The sequence below is a fragment of the Pleurodeles waltl genome, chromosome 11, assembly GCF_031143425.1.
Source record: "Pleurodeles waltl isolate 20211129_DDA chromosome 11, aPleWal1.hap1.20221129, whole genome shotgun sequence".
NCBI classification, from domain to species: Eukaryota; Metazoa; Chordata; class Amphibia; order Caudata; family Salamandridae; genus Pleurodeles; species Pleurodeles waltl.
In genome coordinates, this window is record NC_090450.1 from 607,941,667 (window position 1) to 607,965,167 (window position 23,501).

Genomic DNA, 23,501 nt, shown 5'->3' on the forward strand with positions numbered 1-23,501 from the left:
CCTTTTTTCGGGAAATTAGAGGGGCGCATATGGCATCAAATTTGTAATTTGAACTCTTTGGCTTGTCCGCCTGCTCTTCAGCTCGAATTTGTGTTATCCTTCACAATTGTGCTTTCTACAACAGTGGTCCTGAGGTGGGGGAGCAGTTTTTTGGGCAGTGAAATTGGTTCTATCCAAACTGCATTAAAGCTTGAAAATGTTCATAGTTTGAAAGGAAGAAGTGCACTTTATTCTAATTATATAAAAGCTCTGGAAATGTTTGAAATTACTCAGAGTGGGGATTATCCTCTCCCAAAACCTCTTTTAAAAACCTTATAAAAAAAATCTTTGCAGACACTGAGTAGGAAAAGGCATATTTTGCACTGTTTATAGAATGCAAGGAATGAGACTATAATAGAAACCCAAACCCTATCTTCTATGGAATCTTCCACATGGAGTAAGAAAATGTGTTCTGCTAATAAGATTAAGGTCTGACTATGACCTTGGCAGAAGGGATGCTCTGTCACAAACGTGATAGATATTCCGCCCTCAGTTTACAAGTTCCATAGGATACAATGGAATTTGTAACACGGTGGAATGGATATCCGTCATGTTATTGACAGAGTATCCCATCTACCAAGGTCATAATCAGGCCCTACATCTGCTTGAGTTATTATAGGAATTTGGGATGGCATACCAAAGGAGGAGAGGTTTGGTGATCTTTGTCTGACTCATGTGAAAGATTTATATCATGTGATCTTCATCTGTCCATCCCTTTATTTTGTAATTCAACACTTTTTAAGACCGATCTTTTTGAAATACAATATAGCTTTGGCAGTTGAGGCTTGGCTATATTTGTTTGCCCCACCATTTGAAATGGCCTGCACAAAGCTTTTTAAATGTTACAAATGATTTTTAAGTGTGTTTTACGTTTTATATATGTCTGTGTAACTATTTTTGGTACCTTACTTGTATTGCAGAGGACTGCAAATGTTAATATGCAATTGCAAGTTTTATTAACACATTATATGCTACGTGTTACAGTGGGATGCTCAATAAATACAAAGGTATCACTGCACTATATTACTTGTGTGAGCAGAACCGCTTATTTCATTCTTGCAGCTATTTGCTCCGTTGTCACTTACTTACTCACTGTATAATTTAATATAGAGTGTATTGTATTTTGTATTGTTCTTGAGCCCCAAACACAATCGCTCAAATTGGACTCTTTGCGTAATTACCCTATTTAGGGGGTCATTCTGACCCTGGCGGCCGGTGACCGCCAGGGTCACCGACCACGGGAGCACCGCCAACAGGCTGGCGGTGCTCCCGAGGGCATTCTGACCGCGGCGGTTCAGCCGCGGCCAGAAAGGGTAAACCGGCGGTCTCCCGCCGGTTTACCACTGCCCTTGTGAATCCTCCATGGCTGCGGAGCGCGCTCCGCAGCCAAGGGGATTCTGACACCCCCTACCGCCATCCTGTTCCTGGCGGGTCTCCCGCCAATATGAGGATGGCGGTAGGGCGTGCCGCGGGGCGCCGTAAGAGGGCCCCGCAAAGTATTTCAGTGTCTGCTAAGCAGACACTGAAATACGCGACGGGTGCAACTGCACCCGTCGCACCCCTGCAACTACGCCGGCTCAATTCTGAGCTGGCGTCCTCGTTGCAGGGGCATTTCCTCTGGGCCGGCGGGCGCTCTTTTGGAGAGCGCCCGCCGGCCCAGAGGAAATGTCTGAATGGCCGCCGCGGTCTTTTGACCGCGGTGCGGTCATTCAGCGGCGGTACCTTGGCGGACGGCCTCTGCCGTCCGCCAAGGTCAAAATGACCCCCTTAGTCTTTTGCACTTTATAATAGAGTACTGTATTTAGTATTGATATTGCACATTTGTACCCTAGTAGGTCTTGCATATTTTCTATGATGGAATTTTGCACTGCAGCTGCTATTCATTTAGAGTTAGGCTTCCTGATTGTTTTGCCTTTGAACTTACGTATTTTAGTTTTGAATGGAATACATATTTTTTTAAGTATGGTAGTTATAAACATTTTCTTTTTAAATGTCTTTCTTGTGAAAGTTTTATGTTGCTGTGTTGAAGACAAGGATGGATTGCTGGGTTTTTAAGTGGATCTCTGCTGAGTTTCAAAGCACAATACATAAATACATTTGCTTGATTGCTTGATATATTGATTCATGAGCAGCAGCAACAAGGCCGGACTGGCCATACAGGGCATCAGATGTTTCCCCAGGAGGATGGGAGGGTGAAGGGCCGTTTTTGTTACTAAGGGGCCAGTTTAGTAGAAGTGTAGCAATTTTTTAAAACCACTGCAGAGTTTCCTGAATATACAACAGTTTTCAGGCTACAATAAAAGTACCGAGGTAACTCTGTCTCAGACACCGACTGCGACTCGCTATGGGGTCGCAATGACCCACCTCATAAATATTCATGAGGTGGGTCGCAAATTGCGGCCCCATAGCAAGTCAAGGCACTCGCAAACATGGAGGCCTGCTGTAGTCAGCAGACCTCCGTGTTCGTGACTGCTTTAAATAAAGCAGTTTTCTTTTTTTTTTAAGTGTAGCCCGTTTTCCTTAAAGGAATTGCATCCCACTGCGAGTCGCAAATAGGAAGGGAACACCCCTTCCTATTTGCGAGTCGGAAATGCATTTTGCGAGTCGGTCCCGACTCGCAAAATGCATTTCTGCATAGGAAACTCACATTTGCGACTCGCAAACTGAAATTTTTGCCGTTTGCGAGTCGCAAATCGTTTCCTACATCTGGCCCTTAGAGTGAGGCTTCCTGATTACTTTGCCTTTGGACTTACGTATTTTAATTTTGAATGGAAGAAATATGTTTTTTATTATGTAGATATATGCATTTTATTTTTAAATGTCTTTCTTGTGAATGTTTTATGTTGCTGTGTTGAAGACAATGTTGGATTGTTGTATTTTTAAGTGGCTCTCTGCTGAGTTTCAAAGCATAATAAATAAATACATTTGATTGATTGATTGATTGATTGATATATTGACTCATGAGCAGCAGCATCAAGGCCCGGAGTGGACATACAGGGCATCAGACATTTCCCCAGGAGGCTGGGAGGGTGAAGGGCCGCTTTTGTTACAACAGGGCCAGTTTAGTAGAAGGGTAACCATTGTTTAAAAGCACTGTAGAGTTTCCTGAATATCCAACAGTTTACAGGCAACAATAAAAGTGCCAAGGTAACTCTGGCAACATTGACTCATGTGAGGGAGTGTAGAGGGTTAATATGCCTACTGCAATCAAAGTGTACTAAGCAGATAACTGAAGAGTATTTTATGAGCATACCTCAGTGGGATACTGCTTTTATTACAAAGCTCGTTTTGTTACTGTGGGGTTAAAAATGTACAATCATAATCTAGCACACTGAGCTATAAACTGCCATCAAAGAGCTACATGCAAACTGCCTGGCACAAGTTAGAAAGTTATGTTTTTCCCAGTCTTTCATTATCCTAATTTTGTTAAAAATGGTTTCTTTGGGTGAAATAAATTGTTATTAGTAAAGTCAAACCTAACCATCTTGTTACGTTCTGAATCCTGAGTTTCTGCTTTCCCAGTCCAAGCACTCTAAAAAAATGCATACAAGTATGGATGACATGTGAGTTGTACACATTGTAGTCCCCCTTGTCAACATATAAACTGATTTACACATGTGTGATTCAATGTGGCTGTGTGTGTGTGTGTGTGTGTGTGTGTGTATGCGTGTGTGTGATGTAAGTGCTCGAACACCTTACACTATTAAGATAAGTACTAAAAAAGAAATGAGATACATTTGAGAGAAGGGCTATGGAGAGCTGAGAGGCACCGTCAGAGGGTGATGGTGATGGAAACATTAAAGAACCCTAATAAAGATTGCCATACCATGATATACTGTAAGGTCATCATTTACTATGCCCTAAAAACAAATACAATTTACTACATGATGAAAAACGTGTTGCAGAATGCACCCTTTTTTGTCATTTTTCTCAAACCCCATTGCAGTGATCAGACTCGCTCGCAATGCACCTGTGGGGGCTGGTCTGACAGAATTTGTCAGGGCTGCTTTGAGTTCTCTGTCTGGGCCTGGGCAGCAATGATGTAATCGGCATGGGACTTTGTGAACACAAAAGGAGACCCCTGCTGCCTCAATTCATCAGCAGCAGTGAGGGAGCCCCATTTCTTTCTGCCCAGGGCACTAACTCAGCAAAACCCGCTCTGTTTGTGCTATTCCTCTCTCCACCCTCATCAGTAGACATACCTGTAGGCTTTATCGGTGGTTGTTCACCTAGCAACAGTTTTATCCTTTTGGCATGTATTTTTCCCTGGTAGTGAGATTCAGCTACCACTGCCGAGGTGAAAGACATGTTGCAAAGCGTGCAGCATTTATTCTTATCCACATCTCCTGCATCATCATCACTGCCCTGCAATGAGAGAAAAAAAAATATATTACTATGGAAGAAGCTATGTCCTCTCAGGTACATGCATGCTGCGTGGAAGGGGTTAATTTTAAAAAGAGAAAATACATTTAGCAAGTTAACAACATCATATTGCAACCTGGAGAGAGACATTAGATGTGTGTTAATACGTATAGTCTGCAAGGAGGCTATTAATGTGCTGACAGGGGATGTTAATACATGCATGTTTATGGAATTATGGACCCTTTACGTCTTGGGAAAATATCCCCCCACTCTTCTGAAACAACCAGTACTACGGGCATTGGTAGTACAGGAAAGGGTATTGGTGTTACAGAGGAATTAGAGGTTGGAGCCCAAGGGTTCTCTCAAAAATGGTGACTGCACCCAATATTTGCCCTTATGGTTAATTAAATATCGAAGATGGAATGAGGGATATATATCATAAAAAATATCTAGCAGAGATGCCTAAGTGTGGAGATAGGAATGGTAGATATATACTTGCTTTATATGCACTTAGCTTTCTATATTTCAATCTTTGATAATTTGTCCATGATATTCTTGTACCACGATATTCCACGATATTCATATCGTCAATATTCAGTAATACAATACATAAAACTAAACATAGCATTATGTTGCTTCTTTTGATGCTTCTTTTGATGCCTTTTTTTCCATGAACATTCTTCCTTACCCAGATTAAGCCCACATTACAGGTTTCTACCCAGAATTACCAATGCTAGGGGTATTGTCATTCCAGCATGATGACTCCCACAAGAATACACAAAATCCCATATAGAATCTCTATGAAACGGAGCTAAAATTGCAAATAGATGTTTTCACCTGTGTCCCCTCTTGAATGCATGCTTGGGCGTCCGCCAAGCCACTTTGGTGGTGCTGCGCGCCAATATGATTAGGGCGCATGCAAGACAGAGAAAGACGTTATACTGTGTTTCTTTTGAGACAGATGCAAAGCTTTCCATGTGAATATGCCTTCTTTACCTTCTATAAGAAACTTGCGTTATGAAAGCAAGATTACAGAGCACTGTAGGCATTCAGATATGTTCCAAGCGCTGCGGATCCTCAATAATAAGTAGGCATCACACAATGTCCTACTAAGTATTCCAGAGTACGACCCTTTCAGGTATATCTGCATAACCACATTCCTGTGCAGCACTAATGTTACTTCTGTTGGACCACAATATTACGGCCACCCTCCTTTACCGGTGATGCTAGCAGGAGTATGAGAGCACAAGGAGGTTATGATGCAGTGGTGAGGGGCACTGTTGTTTAATGTACCATCCGCCACAAGGTCACTTTTGCGTTCATCTGGATACCTGCGTGGTGGCCAGCAGGAAAAAGAAATATCAGGTAATCTTTTGCACATATTGTAAGAATGGAGGCGGCATTTTAATGTGGCCATATAGTACCACACTTTGCATAGTAACACAGAAGCACGTTTGATTTTTTTGGCCATCAGTTGGTTAGTCAAACACGTTAGGAACAATATTTTGTAAGGTCCTGGCCTGCCATAGAGAATAGGATTGTATGTAACGGAAGAGAACATTTATAAAATCATCCAAGAATTCCATTGGGTGCTTGGAATTGTTAAGTCTATTTCAATATATTTAGCTAATACGACAGAGCTGGCAAAAGCACCATTAGGTTTGATGAAAAAGGTAATTAGTAGTGATTTTTTAGCCCACAGGCAAGAACTCGGATGGCATCAGTGCAATGCAACTAAATATGTGACTATTACCCTGCACTTCAGCACCTTGGAGGACACAGGGTTCAGTTGACAGGAAATCAGTGCTTTCCTTGTAGAAAGGTACACACATACCTGTGCAGAATGCATGTTAAATCACTAAACTATTGTTGTTGCACTCCACCTTGTTCCCTTGCACAACTGATGGACCGGGAGTAGTGTTAATCCCTTAGTAGATTTGAATGTTGCTTGCAGGCCCTGTGTCTCTTTAAACCACTCTTAATGGCAATTTCAGTATGGATGCTTAGAACTCATTTTGGTGCTATGAGAATCACTGACAGGGAAGGTTTAAACCTTATAGCTTTATTTTGAGATTATAAACCAAACAGAAATTGAGTAACATAGCCAAAATCAAATAATCAATAAATCAGAGTTGTTGGAAGCTGGCTCTGTATATACTATATCAAAATGAGATATAGGCCCTGATTACGAGTCTGACGGTCCTAGTGCCACAAGACTCTGGGTGGCGCTTGGACCACCACCAAAGTGGCAGTCTGACAGCCACAGTCCATCTGCCGGCACTGCCACTTTTTTGCCAGCCAGCAGCCTGGCAGTGCCTGCGGTATTAATCCACCAGGGCAGCAATGCAAGATGCGCTGCCCTGGAGATTACGACTTCTGTGTCCGACAGCTTTTGCATGGCAGTTCCAATGCCATGATAAGGCTGGCCGAGACGGGATGCTGGGGACCCATGGGGGCCCCTGCACTGTCCCTGCACTTAGCATGGCCAGTGCAGGGGCCCCCATGGACAGCCCCATCACGCTTTTCACTGCCTGAATTACACACCGGTGTTAATGTTGTGGATAGTTTCTAGCTGGCCCAGCGGGAAACTCATAATATGGTCAGCGGGCGGAAGACAGGAGTGGTGGTCTCCCAATGAGGCCCATAGTCTGCACAGAGTCCAGGGGTTCCCCAGAGGCTTAACAGAGGCTAAAGTAGATAATACTAAAGCTCTCTTTTGTGGTAATGTGGACGAGCAGTTAGGCTTATCAGAGGGCAGTGCAAAGCATTTGTTGTACACATACAGTCAAGAAATGAGGCACACACTCAGTCCCATATTTATACTTTTTTAGCACCGCATTTGCATCATTTTTTGACGCAAAAGTGGCGCAAACTTTCAAAATACAATTGTATTTTGTAAGTTTGCCCCGCTTTTGCATCAAAAAGCGGCACAAATGAGGCACTAAAAAAGTATAAATATGGGCCTCAATGACTAACTCAACTTGTGTTGATCATTGTCTTGCCTGTGAAATACATTCAGTCTACTGAGACATAAGTATGTCCAAGTGATACAGAAGCTTGGCAGCAAATGCCACAAACATAATGGAGTAGGATATCTACAATTGCAGTGTTTGTTATAGTTTTATTTTCATGAGTGCAATGCATTTATTTTGGAAAAAGCAAATCTAACACTATCTAGATCAGTTGTAGGTTCTTAAAAACGGGTGTCATGCTGGCTGTTACTTATACATACTAAACACATGTCAGTTAATCCTGTTTGTATTTTAGGCAAGATATTCTCATTTATTAAAGTATTATTACCACTCCCCTTAAAATGCTCCTAAATCAAGGGTAACATAAAAGAAAAAATCCTGCTCCCCCAAACTATTTTGCTTAAAAACACTATCTCTACTCTGCTCCCTAAAATAAACTTTTTGAAGATCCCTTTGCTTAAAAAGGCGAATTACTCATTTTGCTGGGTTTCATAATTTGCAAAACTCTGATGTTATAAGAATGGACATTGGGAGTGATTGCTCTCAATGAGCAGGAGCAAGGCACAACACAAAGGTCCATATTTATACTATGTTTGCGCCGAATGTGCGTCAAAATTTTTGACGCACATTCGGCGCAAACCTTGCCCCATATTTAAACTATGATGCCCGACACCACGGACGTCAAAAAACCTCTGTGTGCATCACTTTTTGTATGCGGGAAACCACCTTGCGTTAATGACATGCAAGTTAGGCGTTCCCATCCAAAAAATGACTTTAAGGCCTGTGCGCCTCATTTATACTCCTGCTTCATTTTGACGCACAGGAGGGGGCGCACCTTAAAAAACGGCACAAAGCCTGATGTGTGCAGTTTTTTAATGCCTGAGTGAGGGCAGGCGTTAAGGGACCTGTGGGCTCACTTCCATGGTCTCAGACCACGGAAGCAGTCCAGAGGTGCCCTTCCATGTCCCCAGGTACACCCCCTGCCACCCTCGCCCACCCCAGGAGGACACCCATGGATGGGGGGACCCATCCCAGGTCAGTACAGGTAAGTTGAGGTAAGTATTATTTTTTAAAGTGGCACAGGGGGGCCTAATTTGGGCCCCCCACATGCCACTGTGCCCAATGGCCATGCCCAGGGGACAGAAGTCCCCTGGACATGTCTATTGGGCAAGGGGGCATGACCCCTGTTTTTGCTAAGATAGGAGTCATTTTACTCAAACCTGACTTACACCATTTTTTGATGCACAAGCCCCATTTTCCCCTACGCTGGCTAATGTCAATCCTTAAATAAGGCGCCCGCATGGCGTGTAGGAATGGCGTTAGCCTACAGCAAATGGTTTGCATCAAAAAGTATAAATATGGGCAAAAATTTGAAAAATATATAAGCATTGTCAAAGCCAATAGACCTATCCACGTTATAACCGAAAATGCTTTTCACTGCATAGCAAGTGTGGTTATGTGACTTGGTGAGTGGGTGAATGTGAGAATGAGTGAAAGGTTGGATGGGTGACTAAATGCTGGAATGGATGAATGAGCAAGTGATGAATGCAAGACTAATTATTGGGTGAGTGAGTACATGGTCACATGAGTGCATAGGAGAATGGGTGAAAAATGACAGCATTCATAAATGGATGGCTGCATGATTGGGTTAGTGAATAAATGGGTGATGGCATGCAAGGATGGATGAGAATGTCCCATGACAGTGAAAAACGAAAAGTGAAGGCATATGTGAGAGGGCTTTTCTAGGCAAACTGTAAGTGGTTAGGAGGTAGAAGGATCACCTGTACTGCTTCACATGTCAGGTAATGACCTTGCATGAGAAATGTTTCTCTGGAGGGATAGCAGCAGCGCTGAAGATGAGCTTTTTTTCTATTGAACACAGACCCTGTACCCCACACTGTGGAGAATGCTGCTGCCGAGTAGAGCAACGTTGCTTTGCTGTCTGCTTTCTAGGGGTGGGTGGAATTTATAAGCACGGTGACGGGTTTGAAAGAATATAGTAATTACATGTTAGGCTTGTAACACAGAATTAGTAATAAACTATGCTGCTCTGAATTGATCAGCACTATTTTGTTTTTAAACAGGGCATGAAGAAGGAGCAGTCCCTCTATGTTTAAAAATCACTGTAGATTAAACAATAATCTGCAGTGAATTTTTTAAACAGGCCTTTTTTCAAAACCACTGTAACTGCACAGCTGTGCATACCCCGCAGCACCCTTGCATACCCTGCATACCCTTGCATACTCAGAGTATATAAGCCTTATATACTCTGAGTATGCAAGGGCGCTGAGGGGTATGCACAGCTGTGCATATTCCTCGGTGTTCTTACTCATTCTGCAATGATTACTGCAGAGCATTTAAGGGTGCTGAAGGGCATGTACAACAATGCCAAATTACCAAATACGCTTTTAGTGCATTCCCCGTGCCCTTACATACTGGGCAGTAATCACTGCCTAGTGATGGATGGTGTGGGCCTGTTTTATGGTTTACTGGTTCAGTTTTACTGTTGATTTATCTGATATTAAAAGAAACACTGCCTGCAGCAAGCTGAAATACATGCACTCTTCCATACACGACAAAACACCTACATAGCGTGCCTTTACACATTCAAAATTGGCCCACTTTCGAAATGTGGGCCACATTTTTAGCAATCTGATTCGCTGATGGAGGCCACTTTTCATTTGGTGTCTGTGTCTATTTTCTATCACAGTTCGACCATGTCCCCCTCCCCACTGATTTTTTTTGTCCTCCAGTGCCCCTTTCGTTCCCTGAAAGAAATTGAATTTTGTAACCAACAGAGGTGTCTCCCTTTGTTTGCCTGTCAGTGCAAAAAGTGTGCCCTCTGTGCTTAACTCGGGGTGATGACAAATTGCATTTTACCAGCCTAAACGGCAAACAAACAATTGTTGATATGCGGAAGTCTCACTCCTTCCCTGCTTGAACCGTTACCTACCCCACAGAAGAGGGTGGCTTTCCATCTGTCATAGTATGGCCAAGGTCAACACCACTCAAATTGTGTTTCTGAGGTTTCTAAGCCATGTGATAAAAGAGGATATGGACCCAAAGCAATAGATTATTTCCAGTGTATTTCAGCGTTTCTCCTATTGAAGTCAGTGTGCTCCTTTTTCTTATTGATTACACAGTCTCTGGTTCCTAGCAGGGATACTGCAGTCTCAACTCCACAATATCTAGGTTTAGTTTCAAGCTGGCTAAAACATTTCCTCTTGTGTGATGGAATATATAAGTTTGGACTTCACTGATAACAAAAGAGTGTAATTATTAGTTGCACATAAGCGTGTGTAAATATATTTCAGGAATATCTTCTGAAAAAGTTAAAAACTAATTTTACAAAGTAAGATATAAGGAGAGAAAATAGGAATTCAGAACTAAGCACATCCAGATTTCACTCTTAAGGATAATCACCATTTAAAACGTGTATGCATCAGTGCTTAATTTGTGCTTATTGTTTCCGGTGCTGAGCATCGGCACTTATTTTTGAGGGCCGGGTCTTATTCTTCTGCCTCAAGCATTTACTGCGAGCAAAAGACACAAATGGGAAAGACGGAGGAAGAGATAAACAAAAAAGCGTCACAATGGAGAAAGCAGAAAGATGCAAGAGTGAGCTGAAGGGACAGGGAGTGGCTGTGAATGGATTTTAGAGGCCTGAGATGGCTTTACGGATTACTCTGCCTCAGTATTCCGTGCTCGCAGATATAAATGCAGCAGCCGCGTGTTTAAGAGGAAGGCTTTGGGCACCAGCACCTTTTAATTTACAAATTAAGCACTGGTTTGCATACTTAGGTGTGGTCTCTGCAAAGTTAACAGTCATTTTCTTATGTCACTAGAACACTCACATCAACAACCCATTCTTATATGTATTGCAATCTATTTTATGGTCATGTGATTACATTCAAAATGTTAGTACAAGTGTACCACTGGACCCTAAACGATCATGCAGAGGACTACAGGTCAGATATATGATGCCAATTTCCGTTCCCAAATGGCCTGATTCACAGAATCCAGCTGTTTGTAAATGCAAAAAGGCATGTTAGTATATATAAATTCCAAATGGCGATTCTTTAACAAGTAACCAAATCGCATTTTGATAATACAAACCGATTCAGTATTTGGAAGGGGTGTGTTTAGGGTGTCCATCTAAATACCGAATTGGAATGGTATGTATTAATGTTTTGCAACCAAATTCTTTTCACAACCATTAATATTTTACCACTAATTCAAAGTTGGAGGTAACTCATTCGGAAATGGGGAGGGGTCCCCGTGAGGCTCCTTTCCTTTGAGAATGTTGAAAAAATATTTTTGGGGAGCAAGCCGCAGTCTCACGGACTACTGCCTACTCTTAAAAAACAAAACATAAACTTTTCATTTTCTGTTTTCTTTTTTTTACTCCCATTCCCCTTTCCTTTAAGGAAAACGGGCTACATAAAAAAAAAAAAAGATTCCTTTATTAAAAAGCAATCACAGACATGGTGGCCTACTGACCCAAGGAGGACACCATCCCTGTAATGACAATGATTCCTAGTGGGTCGTAAATTCTGACCTAACACATTAATATTCATAAGGTAGGTCGATTTACGACCTAGTAAGAATCGCTATTTGGAAATTTAAAGTTTCATAAATTTGGAATACCGATTTCCTAATTGTGACTGGGCGACAATCTCAATTAGTAAATCTGTATTGCTAATGTTGATACATCTGGCCCCTAATTACTAGCCAAAAAGTTTAAAAAATAACCTTGGATGATGCAGTCAAATCCAACACATTAGACAAACTTCACTGCTACTCTCAAATTCACATACAGGTAAGGAATGCCTGAATGCAAATGTTATATTGCCAGACGCAGAAAAATAATTAGAGGGTTTCAACGTGTGCTTCGTGGATTTTTTGTATTGCTAAATAATAATACCCCATGCTGACTCTACCTTTCATAGCACAGTAGTAACTAATAATGTTATTGAGCAGAACAGAAACAAGAGCTTTGGCAGCAGAATGATTTATTAAATGGCAGCGGCCCATTAAACTCACGCATAGCTTGAAAAAGTTCCTCAGTCTTTCTACAGATTCCTTTACTAGTATTTCATAATTCAGAGCAATCACTATGGAGACATGAGGTGTAATCTTAACTCCCCAGTATGGTGCACACTCCAGGCATCTAGGGTTCTGAATAAGTTACTTAGTGCATTTGAGTTTTATTGGAATTAAGCAGGTAGTTAGAGACCCGCCAAACTCCTGAGCTTCCCTCTCTATTCTTACCATTGCTACAGCAGGATTTGTTGTGAATACTGCTTTTACATCTGTGTGGGCATCAATTCTCCCTCCCCTTTTAAAAAAACTCCTATTATTTCTTGTGCAGCATGTGTATGTGAGAGGTATAGCTCTACATACAAGGTGATTAATACTGAGGACATGGGATTCCTCCTTTCACCATGATTAATATTATTTTTCCAGATGATGTACAAATTCTAATGACTCAAGCATTTAAACCTTCATATAATAAAGAATTTGTTACATACACTGCATCCCAAATACCATTATTTCCATTACTGGCCACAGAAAGGCCTATGAGACCCCACCAATTGCTCTCTCGTCATACAGAAGGATCACTCTAGCCCTAAAACACTTTAAATCAGCACCTGAAAATGATATGTTGATCCACATAATCTACGGTCCACAATTGTTTTTGGGGACTGTTAGACTTTTCATCCTAGGCATAGTCACCCTTAACTTTTTGCCTCTGTTTCCCAGGTTGTTGATGTGTGCTGGACTCTGATTTTGCTGTTTTTGTTACTCTGGGCACTTTACCACTGCTAACCAGTGCTAAAGTGCAAGTGCTCCTTTACAAAATGTGTATGTAATTGGCTCATCCATGATTGGCATATTTGAACTATTAATAAGTCCCTAGTACAGTGAACTAGAGGTGCAAGGGGCCTGTAAATCAAATGCTACTAGTGGGCCTACAGCACTGGTTGTGCCACCCACATAAGTAGCTCTGTAATCATGTCTAAGACCTGCCACTGCAGTGTCTGTGTGTGCAGTTTGTAACTGTAAATTCGACTTGGCAAGTGTACCCACTTGCCAGGCCTAAATCTTCCCTTTTCTTCCAAGGCACCCCTACGGTAGCCCCTAGGTAGCCCTAAGGGCAGGGTGCAATGTATGGTTAAGTTAGGACATATAATAATGTGTTTTATATGTCCTAACAGTGAAATATTGCTAAATTTGTTTTTCACTTTTGCAAGGCCTCTCATAGGTTAACATGGGGGATACCTTTAACTCTGATTAAAGTGTAGATTCCCTTTGGGAGCGGATGGACATTTTGAGTTTGGGGTCTCTGAGCTCACAATTTAAAAATACAACTTTTAGTAGAGTTGATTTTAAGATTGTGTGTTTGGAAATGCCACTTTTAGAAAGTGAGTATTTTCTTGCTTATACCATTTCTGTGACTCTGCCTGTTTGTGTATTCGCTGTCTGGGTCAGTTTGACAGTTGGGCTGGTTGCACCTCACACTAGACAGTGACACAAAGGGAGCTAGGGTGTAGTCTGCATTTCCTGATGAGCCATCTGTGGTAGGAAGGAGGGGAGGAGTGGTCACTCACACCTGAAAAGGCTGTGCCTGTCCTCACACAATGCAGTCGCCAACCCCGTGGTGAGTGTCTGGGCCCTGGCCTGGGAAAGGCAGGATTTCACATTAAAGAGAGACTAAGGCCCTCATTATAAACATTGGCAGCTGAGAAACCCATGCCGGCGGTAATGACTACCACTGGCATGGCGGTCTCAGCTGCCAAATAATGAAAGCTGTGGGGACTGCCACAGGCTGCCTTTCACCACTGCCAGGCTACCACCGACAGGCATACTGATGATGGTGGAAATCATTGTCCAACAGGGAAAGATCCATTTTCCTCCAGCCTTTCCCTAGCACTCTGAAGTTAAGCCTACTGCTCGTGCCAAGCTACCAAAGGGGTGAGCGGGGGATAGATGAGGGTGATTCTCTTTTACCCTGATTAGAGTGAGGGTCCTTGCTTGGACAGGGGGTAACCTGACTGCCAACAAAAGACCCCATTTCTAACAGGGACTACAGTGAATTCATATATCTCATGTCCAGTTTGATCAATGCCACCGTGGAATGATGTGTTTTATGATTTTGCTCTTTTGTTTGAAAAGCTAGAATTCATCCCATGGCCTTGCCCCTGGTCAAACATGGTGAAGCACAGTATGGGGCAAGCTTTAGTTATGATGTATCTGTAGTCTTTCAGGAGCACCTTAAATGTAGCTGATTTTTTCTTAAAAATCTCATGTGCTACTTAGATATGTCTCTGTTCCCATGTACAGCTACTATGATCTATTTCAACCTGGAGAAGTAAGGCTCTTGCTATTATGTTATTGCTCAGTGTAGGCCCCCTTACTGACACCTTGAGTGCATCACAGATTATAGTTTAAGGAATGGACTACTCAAATACTCTAGTTTGTATCAATCAGTAAGGGCCGATCAAAGATCCACCTAGTGAATATGTAGCAGCCCATGATAACAAAAAATAACATCTATTCTGTAATATTTCCTGGATGGATAAGAGTAGAAGGCTTATGTAGGTACTTCTCCTTTTAGCACTTTTCAACTATATTTTAAATGTATAAAATCTATCATTTTATTTACAGCTGCATAGATTGGATGTATTATGTTTCTATTAGTTTTACTTGTAATGTCAGTTGTCAAACTTATGGTATATTTATATCTCTGCAGAGTATGAGTGGGCTTTCCTATTCTGAAAACAACAGTTGTAAGAACATCTCATGATCCTCTCTATTAGGGCCATAATTTGTACCAATTTTTAATTGTTGTTCTTGTGTTTTCTTTTCTACATAGCCCATTTACATCTTACATTTTTTTAATTTAAACATACCTAGTTGCTCTTTCCACAAAAAATAACTATTCCCCCACTCACACTGCTTGCTTGGGGGCCTCTGGTAATTAATACCTCAGATACTCTAGCTTATGCTGTTCGGAGAGGGAAATATGAGTTTTTTGTAGACCTAATAAGTCACCACATATTTTACCTCTTTCCATTTGTATCTCATTTTTTCCTGGCCATTGGATTATTCCTGTTAATGGTGTAGGTTAGGATGGCAGCTAAATGACGTGGGAGTCTTTGAGTTCCAGCTAGATGCACAGATTTTACTCCTGGGAGGGATTTTGTCTAACTGGGGCCAACGGATATTCAATTGTCACTTATAGGCATGTTGTGCTTTTTCCTGAGATCCCGGTTTCTTGCAAAGTTTCTTCCTATTTGTTTTGCCACCTACTCAAAGACATCACTAATGAGAAAAATACAGTCTTATAAAAAGGGAGCAAACTTTGCTGTCATCCATAAGTCCTCCTGGTCCTGCATCATAGGCAAGTAAGCAACACACAATTACATGAAACTTCTTGCAAACCACTTCCCACTATCCACAAGGGAGTATACCATCCTCCAATTCATCTACAGGTCTCTCATTGAAATACAGACATCACAGAAGAATTTTTGGACCTTCTCCCCTTTTGTCTTTGCCATATGCCCTCACCACCATGATCAGTGACTGCAACCTCCCAGGCAGCTCAAGTGTGATAAAAACAAGCAGTGCCTTCTTTAACAACAGTGGCATTGTCAACATAGTACAGTATGTCACTAACCAACACACTCTAAAAGGTCAAGCACTGGAACTCATCTTCTCAACATTATCAATCATCAAATGAAAGCCTTTCATACGTCGCACTGGCCCAGCCACCTTGCTGTCCTCATCATTCTGCTTAGCATTCGATCAGCGCATCAAACTCAACCAAAAAGATACTTCAAAGCCTCAGATACTGCAAAGACTTCTAATAGGCAACGAAAGCCCCAGACTAATCTTTCACTCTGTCACCTCCATGTCTGATGTCAGCACCACTTAAATAATTCCAAAACATTTTTGGAAAACAGCATGAACACCAATATTCCAACTACTGCATGTAAGTGCAAGCTGATCCTTTCAACAGCATGCATTCTAAAGACTTTGCTGATGGCAAACACATCATCAAGAGGCAGTAAAGTGGATAAATAAACTGAACTCACTAAAACCCCACAATACTGAGTTTCCTTCTTGCAACACACAGACAACTGATCACATCAGACAAAGTGAATTACTATATCAAACAAATCATTTAATCTGCCAACAGAAACAAAACACTCTTCAAAACAATCACACATGACATCAGCCCTTTGTGGTCCTCCCTATCCCACACCCCGTGGAAAGGTGCAATGGTATTACCAATTCTTCATTGACAAAATACAGATGTTCCAACTAAGCATTAACAACACCAAGCTTACTTCTCCTCTGAGATTGACATCTCCCTTCTATATCCCAAAATGAGCATGCTTCAAAAACTTTTTTACCTAAGTCTCACTGACATATGCAACTCCCTCAGAGCTACAGGATTTATTGGAAGTGTCCTTGACTGGTTCTCATCCTACCTATCCAGCCAACAAGAGTTCCTTCACATGAACAACTCCAGGTCCCTGGAGATTCCTATCAGCGCTGGAGTAACACAGGCTTCAATCTTGTCCACTTCCTTCATTAACCTCTACATTGAGCTAGTTTGGACTTTACTAACTCTTGACAGCATGAGAAGTTCCCCGTACACCACTCACACACAATTATGTGGTTCAGCATTCTTTACTTTATTCTTTTTTCTCGTCTTCTTTCTCAAATAGAAGAGTCTAGCAGCCAGTGCCAGAGCTATTGTCTTCTTTAAGTCTGTGTTAGCTGAGACCTTTTACTTTTACTTTTACTTTTACTAAAACTATGTGTGTAACAGTTAATTTTAGGGGGGTTCAGCCAGACTTTACGCATTAGGCTGTTAGACTGTCATTCTGTCACTCACATTTTTCTTCTACCTGCTTCAGCATGCATCAAGGGACAATGTGACAGCTTGCTGCCCTTTCACATGGAGCACATCAATAAACAACGTGGTTCTCTTCTGTGCCAGGCAGTACTATGGCAATGTGTGATTTTTTGAGACTATAACAAGACTTTCCTTTAGAGAATATTTTTTAGATTGATGAGGACCACTGGTTTCCCAAATGAGGGGCCTGATTCCCAAAGGGACTTACTTGTAGTAAAGTCACGGGTGCAGAGTCTCTGCACTTGTGGCAGAGTCTCCACACTAGGAAGAGAGTGCATCATACGGAGATTCTGCCCTGAGTATGGAGATTTTGCCACAAGTGCGGAGACTCCACACTCATAACTTTGCTACATGTAAGTTCCTTTATTTAAGAATTGCCAAAAGGATGGAGTTCAGTGCTAGATCTGTTGGTTTTGCCAATGCTTGTTGAACTTGTCATTGGTAACCACTGTCAACGGCATTTTAATGTATCAGCATAAAATTTCACAATGATTGATGTTAGCACTGTATCACACAAAACAATGCAATTTTCATTACAGCAAGTGGTATTTTTAAAAATAACATTTCACACAAGAAAATAAGATACCAATGTCAGTTTTTATCGCTGTCACATTGAAGTTACAGCTTAATATGCAGAGTTTCTATAGTTTATTTATTATGGGTGTGTAAAATGCTACTTTTGTAAAATTTCATTAGATATCGATAAAATTATATCAAATTAAGCAAAATGAGTTTTTTTGTAACTCAAATAGAACTGAAAACAATACCTACTGTAACAGTGTCATGGTGATGTCAGCAGGACATATATTGAAACCAACAATGACTGTCAGAGTGGAGCTTTGAGAGACATTTTGGCCTATATTTAAAGGAAAATGATGGAGCGCGACTCTGCACCAAAATTGGCAGCGCCGCGCTCCATCATTTTCACAACGCAGGTATGCGCCGCATTTAATTGAATACAGTGCACCCCTCTGTTGTTCTCTGCTCTGGCGCTAAAATTGAGCTGCCTAGCACAAACAAACGCAGGCATCCTTGCACCATCATGCAATGATGTCTGCATTTGAGGGGTTCGATTACACATAAACAATCACTAATGGCGATTTGGCACTTCTATGTGTGCTGCAGAATGCAGCACACACAGAAGTTCCAAAGCGGCATTTTGAAATGATTGTTTATGTGCAGAAAGGGACACCTTCCCGCACATAAACAATCATGTCTGCCATTTTGCTCTTTCAGGATGCAGCACACATAGAAAAAGCAAAAAACGAGGAGGAATAAAAGTATTCTTAACTCCACCCTTGCTAACGCCACCCTTGGGGTGGCGTTAGATTTTGGAGCTTCCTCAGGTTTACAAAAACTCGTAAATCTGAGGCAGTGTCAAAATGCAATGGGTGTTGCTTTGACACACGCACAGCAACACCGATTTCACGCCCCTTCCATGCGAAAGGCTGCGTGTGAAGGGGCCGTATTTACAAGGTGGCGTTAAGTCACAAAAAAGTGGCTTAACACCACCTTGTAAATATGGCGCGTGGCATTGCGCCACTGGAGCGTCACAAAAAGTGATGCTGAGGTGGCACTAGAGGCTCATAAATATGCACAATTGTGAGGGAAGGAGTCACCTTTTTACTAAAAAATCTGTACAATTGTGTAATTTCAGGCATTTCCCAAATTGCACATAACACGCTATTTGAAAAAATTGAGGCCCATATTTATACTTTTTTAGCACTGCATTTGCGCTGCTTTTTGACGCAAAAGCGGCGCAAACTTACAAATACAATTGTATTTTGTAAGTTTACCCGGCTTTTGTGTCAAAAAATGATGCAAATGTAGTGCTAAAACAGTATAAATATGGGCCTGAGAATTTTGACAGTGGATTGTACGTCGGAATACCATGCACAAAAGTATCATTTGTCTTATGTGTTGTGTCCTAAATATCGACTAAAAAATATTGTTCGATTGAGTATAGATTTCATATTGTTTTGAAAACGATATTTAGATCACAATATTTGTGTCTGAGGAGATTTAGACTAAAGTGTTCTGATACCACACCTCTTTAGTATTCACTGTGGAGGTCTCATCTTGATTTAACAGTTGTACAGTTGATAAACATTCAAATCAGTACACCCACACACATTTCTTTATCCACTTTTCTGTGTGAACATTTTGAACTAAAATAATGTAATCTTTTACGTCTCGACAACTACTCAAACGTGAAAGGAGATATACCAGCAGAACACAGGCTGCCTCAGACAAGGCCTGCAATATAATAATGAATTGTTGAACAGTAGCAATGTAAACATAGTGAACAGCAGTGACCTGAAGGCAACAGCAGTGCATTACCGCCTTCTGAAATTGTCAACGATTCAGACTCCACACATCACTGCATTTATAAAAGACATTGCTAGCTGTGCGTAGTATTTCCTGGGGCATTTCTTCTTTAATCTCCTGGTTAACTTGTGATTGATTGCGTCGCGGAAAGTGTTTTTTAAGCGAAACACAGAAATCACCGAACGAATTCTCATCTAAGAAAATAAACTATTGATATTTTTTTGTTTTGATACTAAATACATGTAAGAGGTATGGACTGCCAGGAAAAATCGTCAGCGAAAATATGCAGATGACTGACACTTTTGTTTTCTACCAATGCTCACTCAAAAAGTAAAACGCTTGCCCTTAAGTGGTCCGTAGATGCTGTGGCTAGCGCTCTCAGTAGTATGAGGGGCAGGAGCCTTGCCCAAACACGCCTTGCTGGCAAAATATCTGTCAATTGTGGCAGGAACCGCCTGTAATAGTCGAGGTGCCGGAACTAAAGTACAGGTTATTGGAGCTGGCTCATGTAGAACGATGAGCACACTTGTTCGGAGTGACACACAAGGGAGGATTTCCAGCACGTTCACAGAAATACAGCTAGCAAAATATTGTATGAACTCAGATAGCTCAAGAAGTAGAAGAGGAGCCACTGCCAATTGTGAGTGCGCTTTAAAACGATACGTGTGCAAATTGTTTTGAAGAACTGGCCGATCCTCATCTACGCACACTCAATCTGCACCCCAGCTGTCGTTATCCTGTGTTTCACTGCCAACAAGGGTGAAAATGCTGCAGCAAGCTTAGCAACGTGTGGCTGGGGGAGGGGACTGCGGCACCACATGTACCACACTATCAAGTGGCACTGCAGCAGACCTACAAGTTATGGAGGATTTGGGGCCTTGGATTGCTGCAAAGGAGGGTATTGTGCCATGGAGTTGAAGAGGGGTGAGTGACAGTAAAGTAATGATGATGAACATGACTGTTAATAAACTGACCCCTGGGAATGGAGTGATACTGTAGCCAGGCCCCAAATCATCATAAAATCTTCCGGTTTCCCAGGGAAATCTACAGTGATGGACATGGCCAGTATAATTCTGCCAGTACAGATGGATGCTATGAAATGAAATAAATTGTTCTAATATACTCTTTTAAAGATGATTTTGATGGGCAAAAAGTTATGTCACTTCCTGTAGACACGGATGCCAGAAATTACAGTGATATTTCATCCTGTAAATATTGATGCTTGGAAATTTACTCTTATTAACCTTCAATTCTCTGACAGTAGAAAAATGATCACAGTTCAGTTCTCCTACCCATTGGGCATGTTTCAAGGACATCCTCCTTTCTAATTTGTACCTGCCATAGATAGGACTTTGCTTAATTTCATTCTTTACTGTTCCTCTTTCACTTGGCATATTCCTTTTAGCAACTGAAGAGTAAAACTAAATTATGAACCACAAAAATTGGTCATGGGAATGATATCCCTCAAATGCCGTATTGCTAAGAATATCAATATCCATGATATTGTATGTCATATACTGCAAAAATTTTGAAATGTACAGTTTTGGGCTACAGACAGAATAGACTGACAGGATAATAGCTCTATCAATAATATATATTTGTATTTAGTTAATTGACAACATATTAAAGATATAAAACCAAATACAAGAAAGGACATTAACATTCACCCAATTCAGTCATTCCACATTCATACCGGGCTAAAACCTCAAAAAGTGCAAAGTGCAAAAGTTACAAAGAATGGCAATATAATAATCCTAATATCATACACTTAATACAATAACCAAATGGGATCCAAAGGTTACATATTGTTATCCAACATAACAGACTTAGAGATTGATACAGATCCACCAATGTTGGTATAACGATCTTATACTTAGATCTATAAAGAATGAATGTCCATAAGGTATGATGATAATATTATAGTCTCAAATGAGATTCAAAAAGAACCTATAGCCTATGCGCGTTTCGGTATTCCTCTTTTATGGAGGTCACCTTCATCAGGGCAGTTCCAAATGTTGTAAACCATTGCTGATGCAGTCCCAATAGCCGGACATTCTAGTACCGTCTTGTGCCAAATTCTGGGTATATGTCACAGATTCACATGATATCTAATAAAAAGAATTATACCAATAGGATATGTAAACCGATAAGTTCTAATTGTAGCTTTTATTGTTATATTAAGTATATATACTTTTATATATTGAGACCCTTAGTCAGTTTCAGAAAATAGAGTACTGACAATACAAGTGATAGTCCATACCACCAGAGAAGAAACCATGCATAGATAGACTCAATCTAAAGAGACAATAATACTCAGAGAAGGATTACTGACATACCAATACAAGTATGTATTGTTTAAAGGATGCATTGGTATAGCTATTGGGTGCCAAAAATTGAAGTGCCTGTAGAATGATAGATAAAATAGAAGAATACTATATAAGAGGACCATACTATAAATAGATGTCCCTTATTAGTCCCAAACTTATGCAAACACCACCCAAGTGTTCTGTGAAGTTAGTAATAGCAGATCTTCATGTTTTATATTTCTTTATGGAGAGTACCTGTTACAGCAGTCTGGTATAGTACCTAATATGGACATATTTCATTATCAAGGCAGCAGCAATGGATATCCTTTAGTCAATAAGGATTCAAGAATCTGATGGAAAGAAAGAAACTCAGATCAATAATACTAAGACTGGGATCAGGGAGAAGGAAAGAGAAAAGAACCACTGTAAAATAGAGCTAATTATGCGTCGGAGATTAATTAGAATAAAGAGGGTTCTTAGATAGACAAGACTTGAAGTTACCTGGAATCCTAATGGCAGAAGCCAAGGAGAGAATACTACTTCCTGGTCTTCGCATATGTCTCAAAATTGTTTCACCATAATCTTTATAGGAGGACAGGAACATGGGAATAAATAAAAATAATATTGTTAAATAGAAAGGCTATGTAGCTGTTACTCCTCATGAGACTGTGAGACTTAAATAGGCCTAATTTGAGAAAATATCGTAATGTTAGAGGTTAATACCAATGTAGGAAGGAAGGATCTTTGAGTTTTCCCTGGGGTCTAGGAGGAATAGCACTCGATCTCTAGTGCGGACGCCCGACGAGAAGGAGTCCTTTTATATTCGCTGTTCCATCAACAGTAGAGAAAGAAACACTAAACTGTGCGCAAGAATCAACGCGTGCATAGCGTTCGCCATATTGGAATAGTCGGAGTTGCAATTCTCTACTTTCAGGTCGCCCAAAACAGACTGGGATAGCCAGCGCCATATTGGAATGGTCAGTATAGGTGGAATCAGCCATTAGATCATCTCGATGTAGTCCAAATATAGGGAATAACCCTTTACTGTTCGTCTCATTGACTAAAGAAGGCCCAATATAGGCACTCTACATGGAACATGTTAAGCTACTGAGTATTACACGAGAAACAAATAGGATTCCCAAGTATGTTAATCGATCTGGTCCCAACATGATAAAATCATGTTCCATCTACATGACAAAATTTAAATAAAATAAAAATAAAATATAACAAAAAATAATCTATCATCTAGAAGATGGATGGAAATAAGGAGAGAAAAAGGAAAAACTATTCCTTTTAGCAGTCAGCAACAGGATGTCCTTCAACCACCTGAAACTCTAATAATCAAAAACGGAAATCCCAATACCTGGAAACAAATCCATTATTTAGCTTTTTGTGAGAAACGTCAGAGACATCATGTGCACAAAGTTTTCATTAACAGCTCAAATTAATCAGGTAATTCAATTCTCATGTTACTCTTTCTAATCCCAGGGTTCCCAAGTGGTTACTAGGTTAACACTGTACAGACTCTTTCTAAGTAAGGTTTTCCAACAATGTATTTCTAGGGGT

General features: G+C 40.9%; 1 protein-coding gene across 1 annotated transcript in view; it reads right to left on the reverse strand.

Annotated features, from left to right (window-relative positions):
* Positions 1 to 23,501, reverse strand: part of ZMAT4 (zinc finger matrin-type 4) — a 2,235,770-nt gene that overhangs the window by 859,663 nt on the left and 1,352,606 nt on the right. Inside the window, exon 5 of the mRNA XM_069215461.1 lies at positions 4,242 to 4,404. Within this exon, the coding sequence (XP_069071562.1) occupies positions 4,242 to 4,404 (163 nt within the window). The remainder of the gene's footprint in view (positions 1 to 4,241; positions 4,405 to 23,501) is intronic.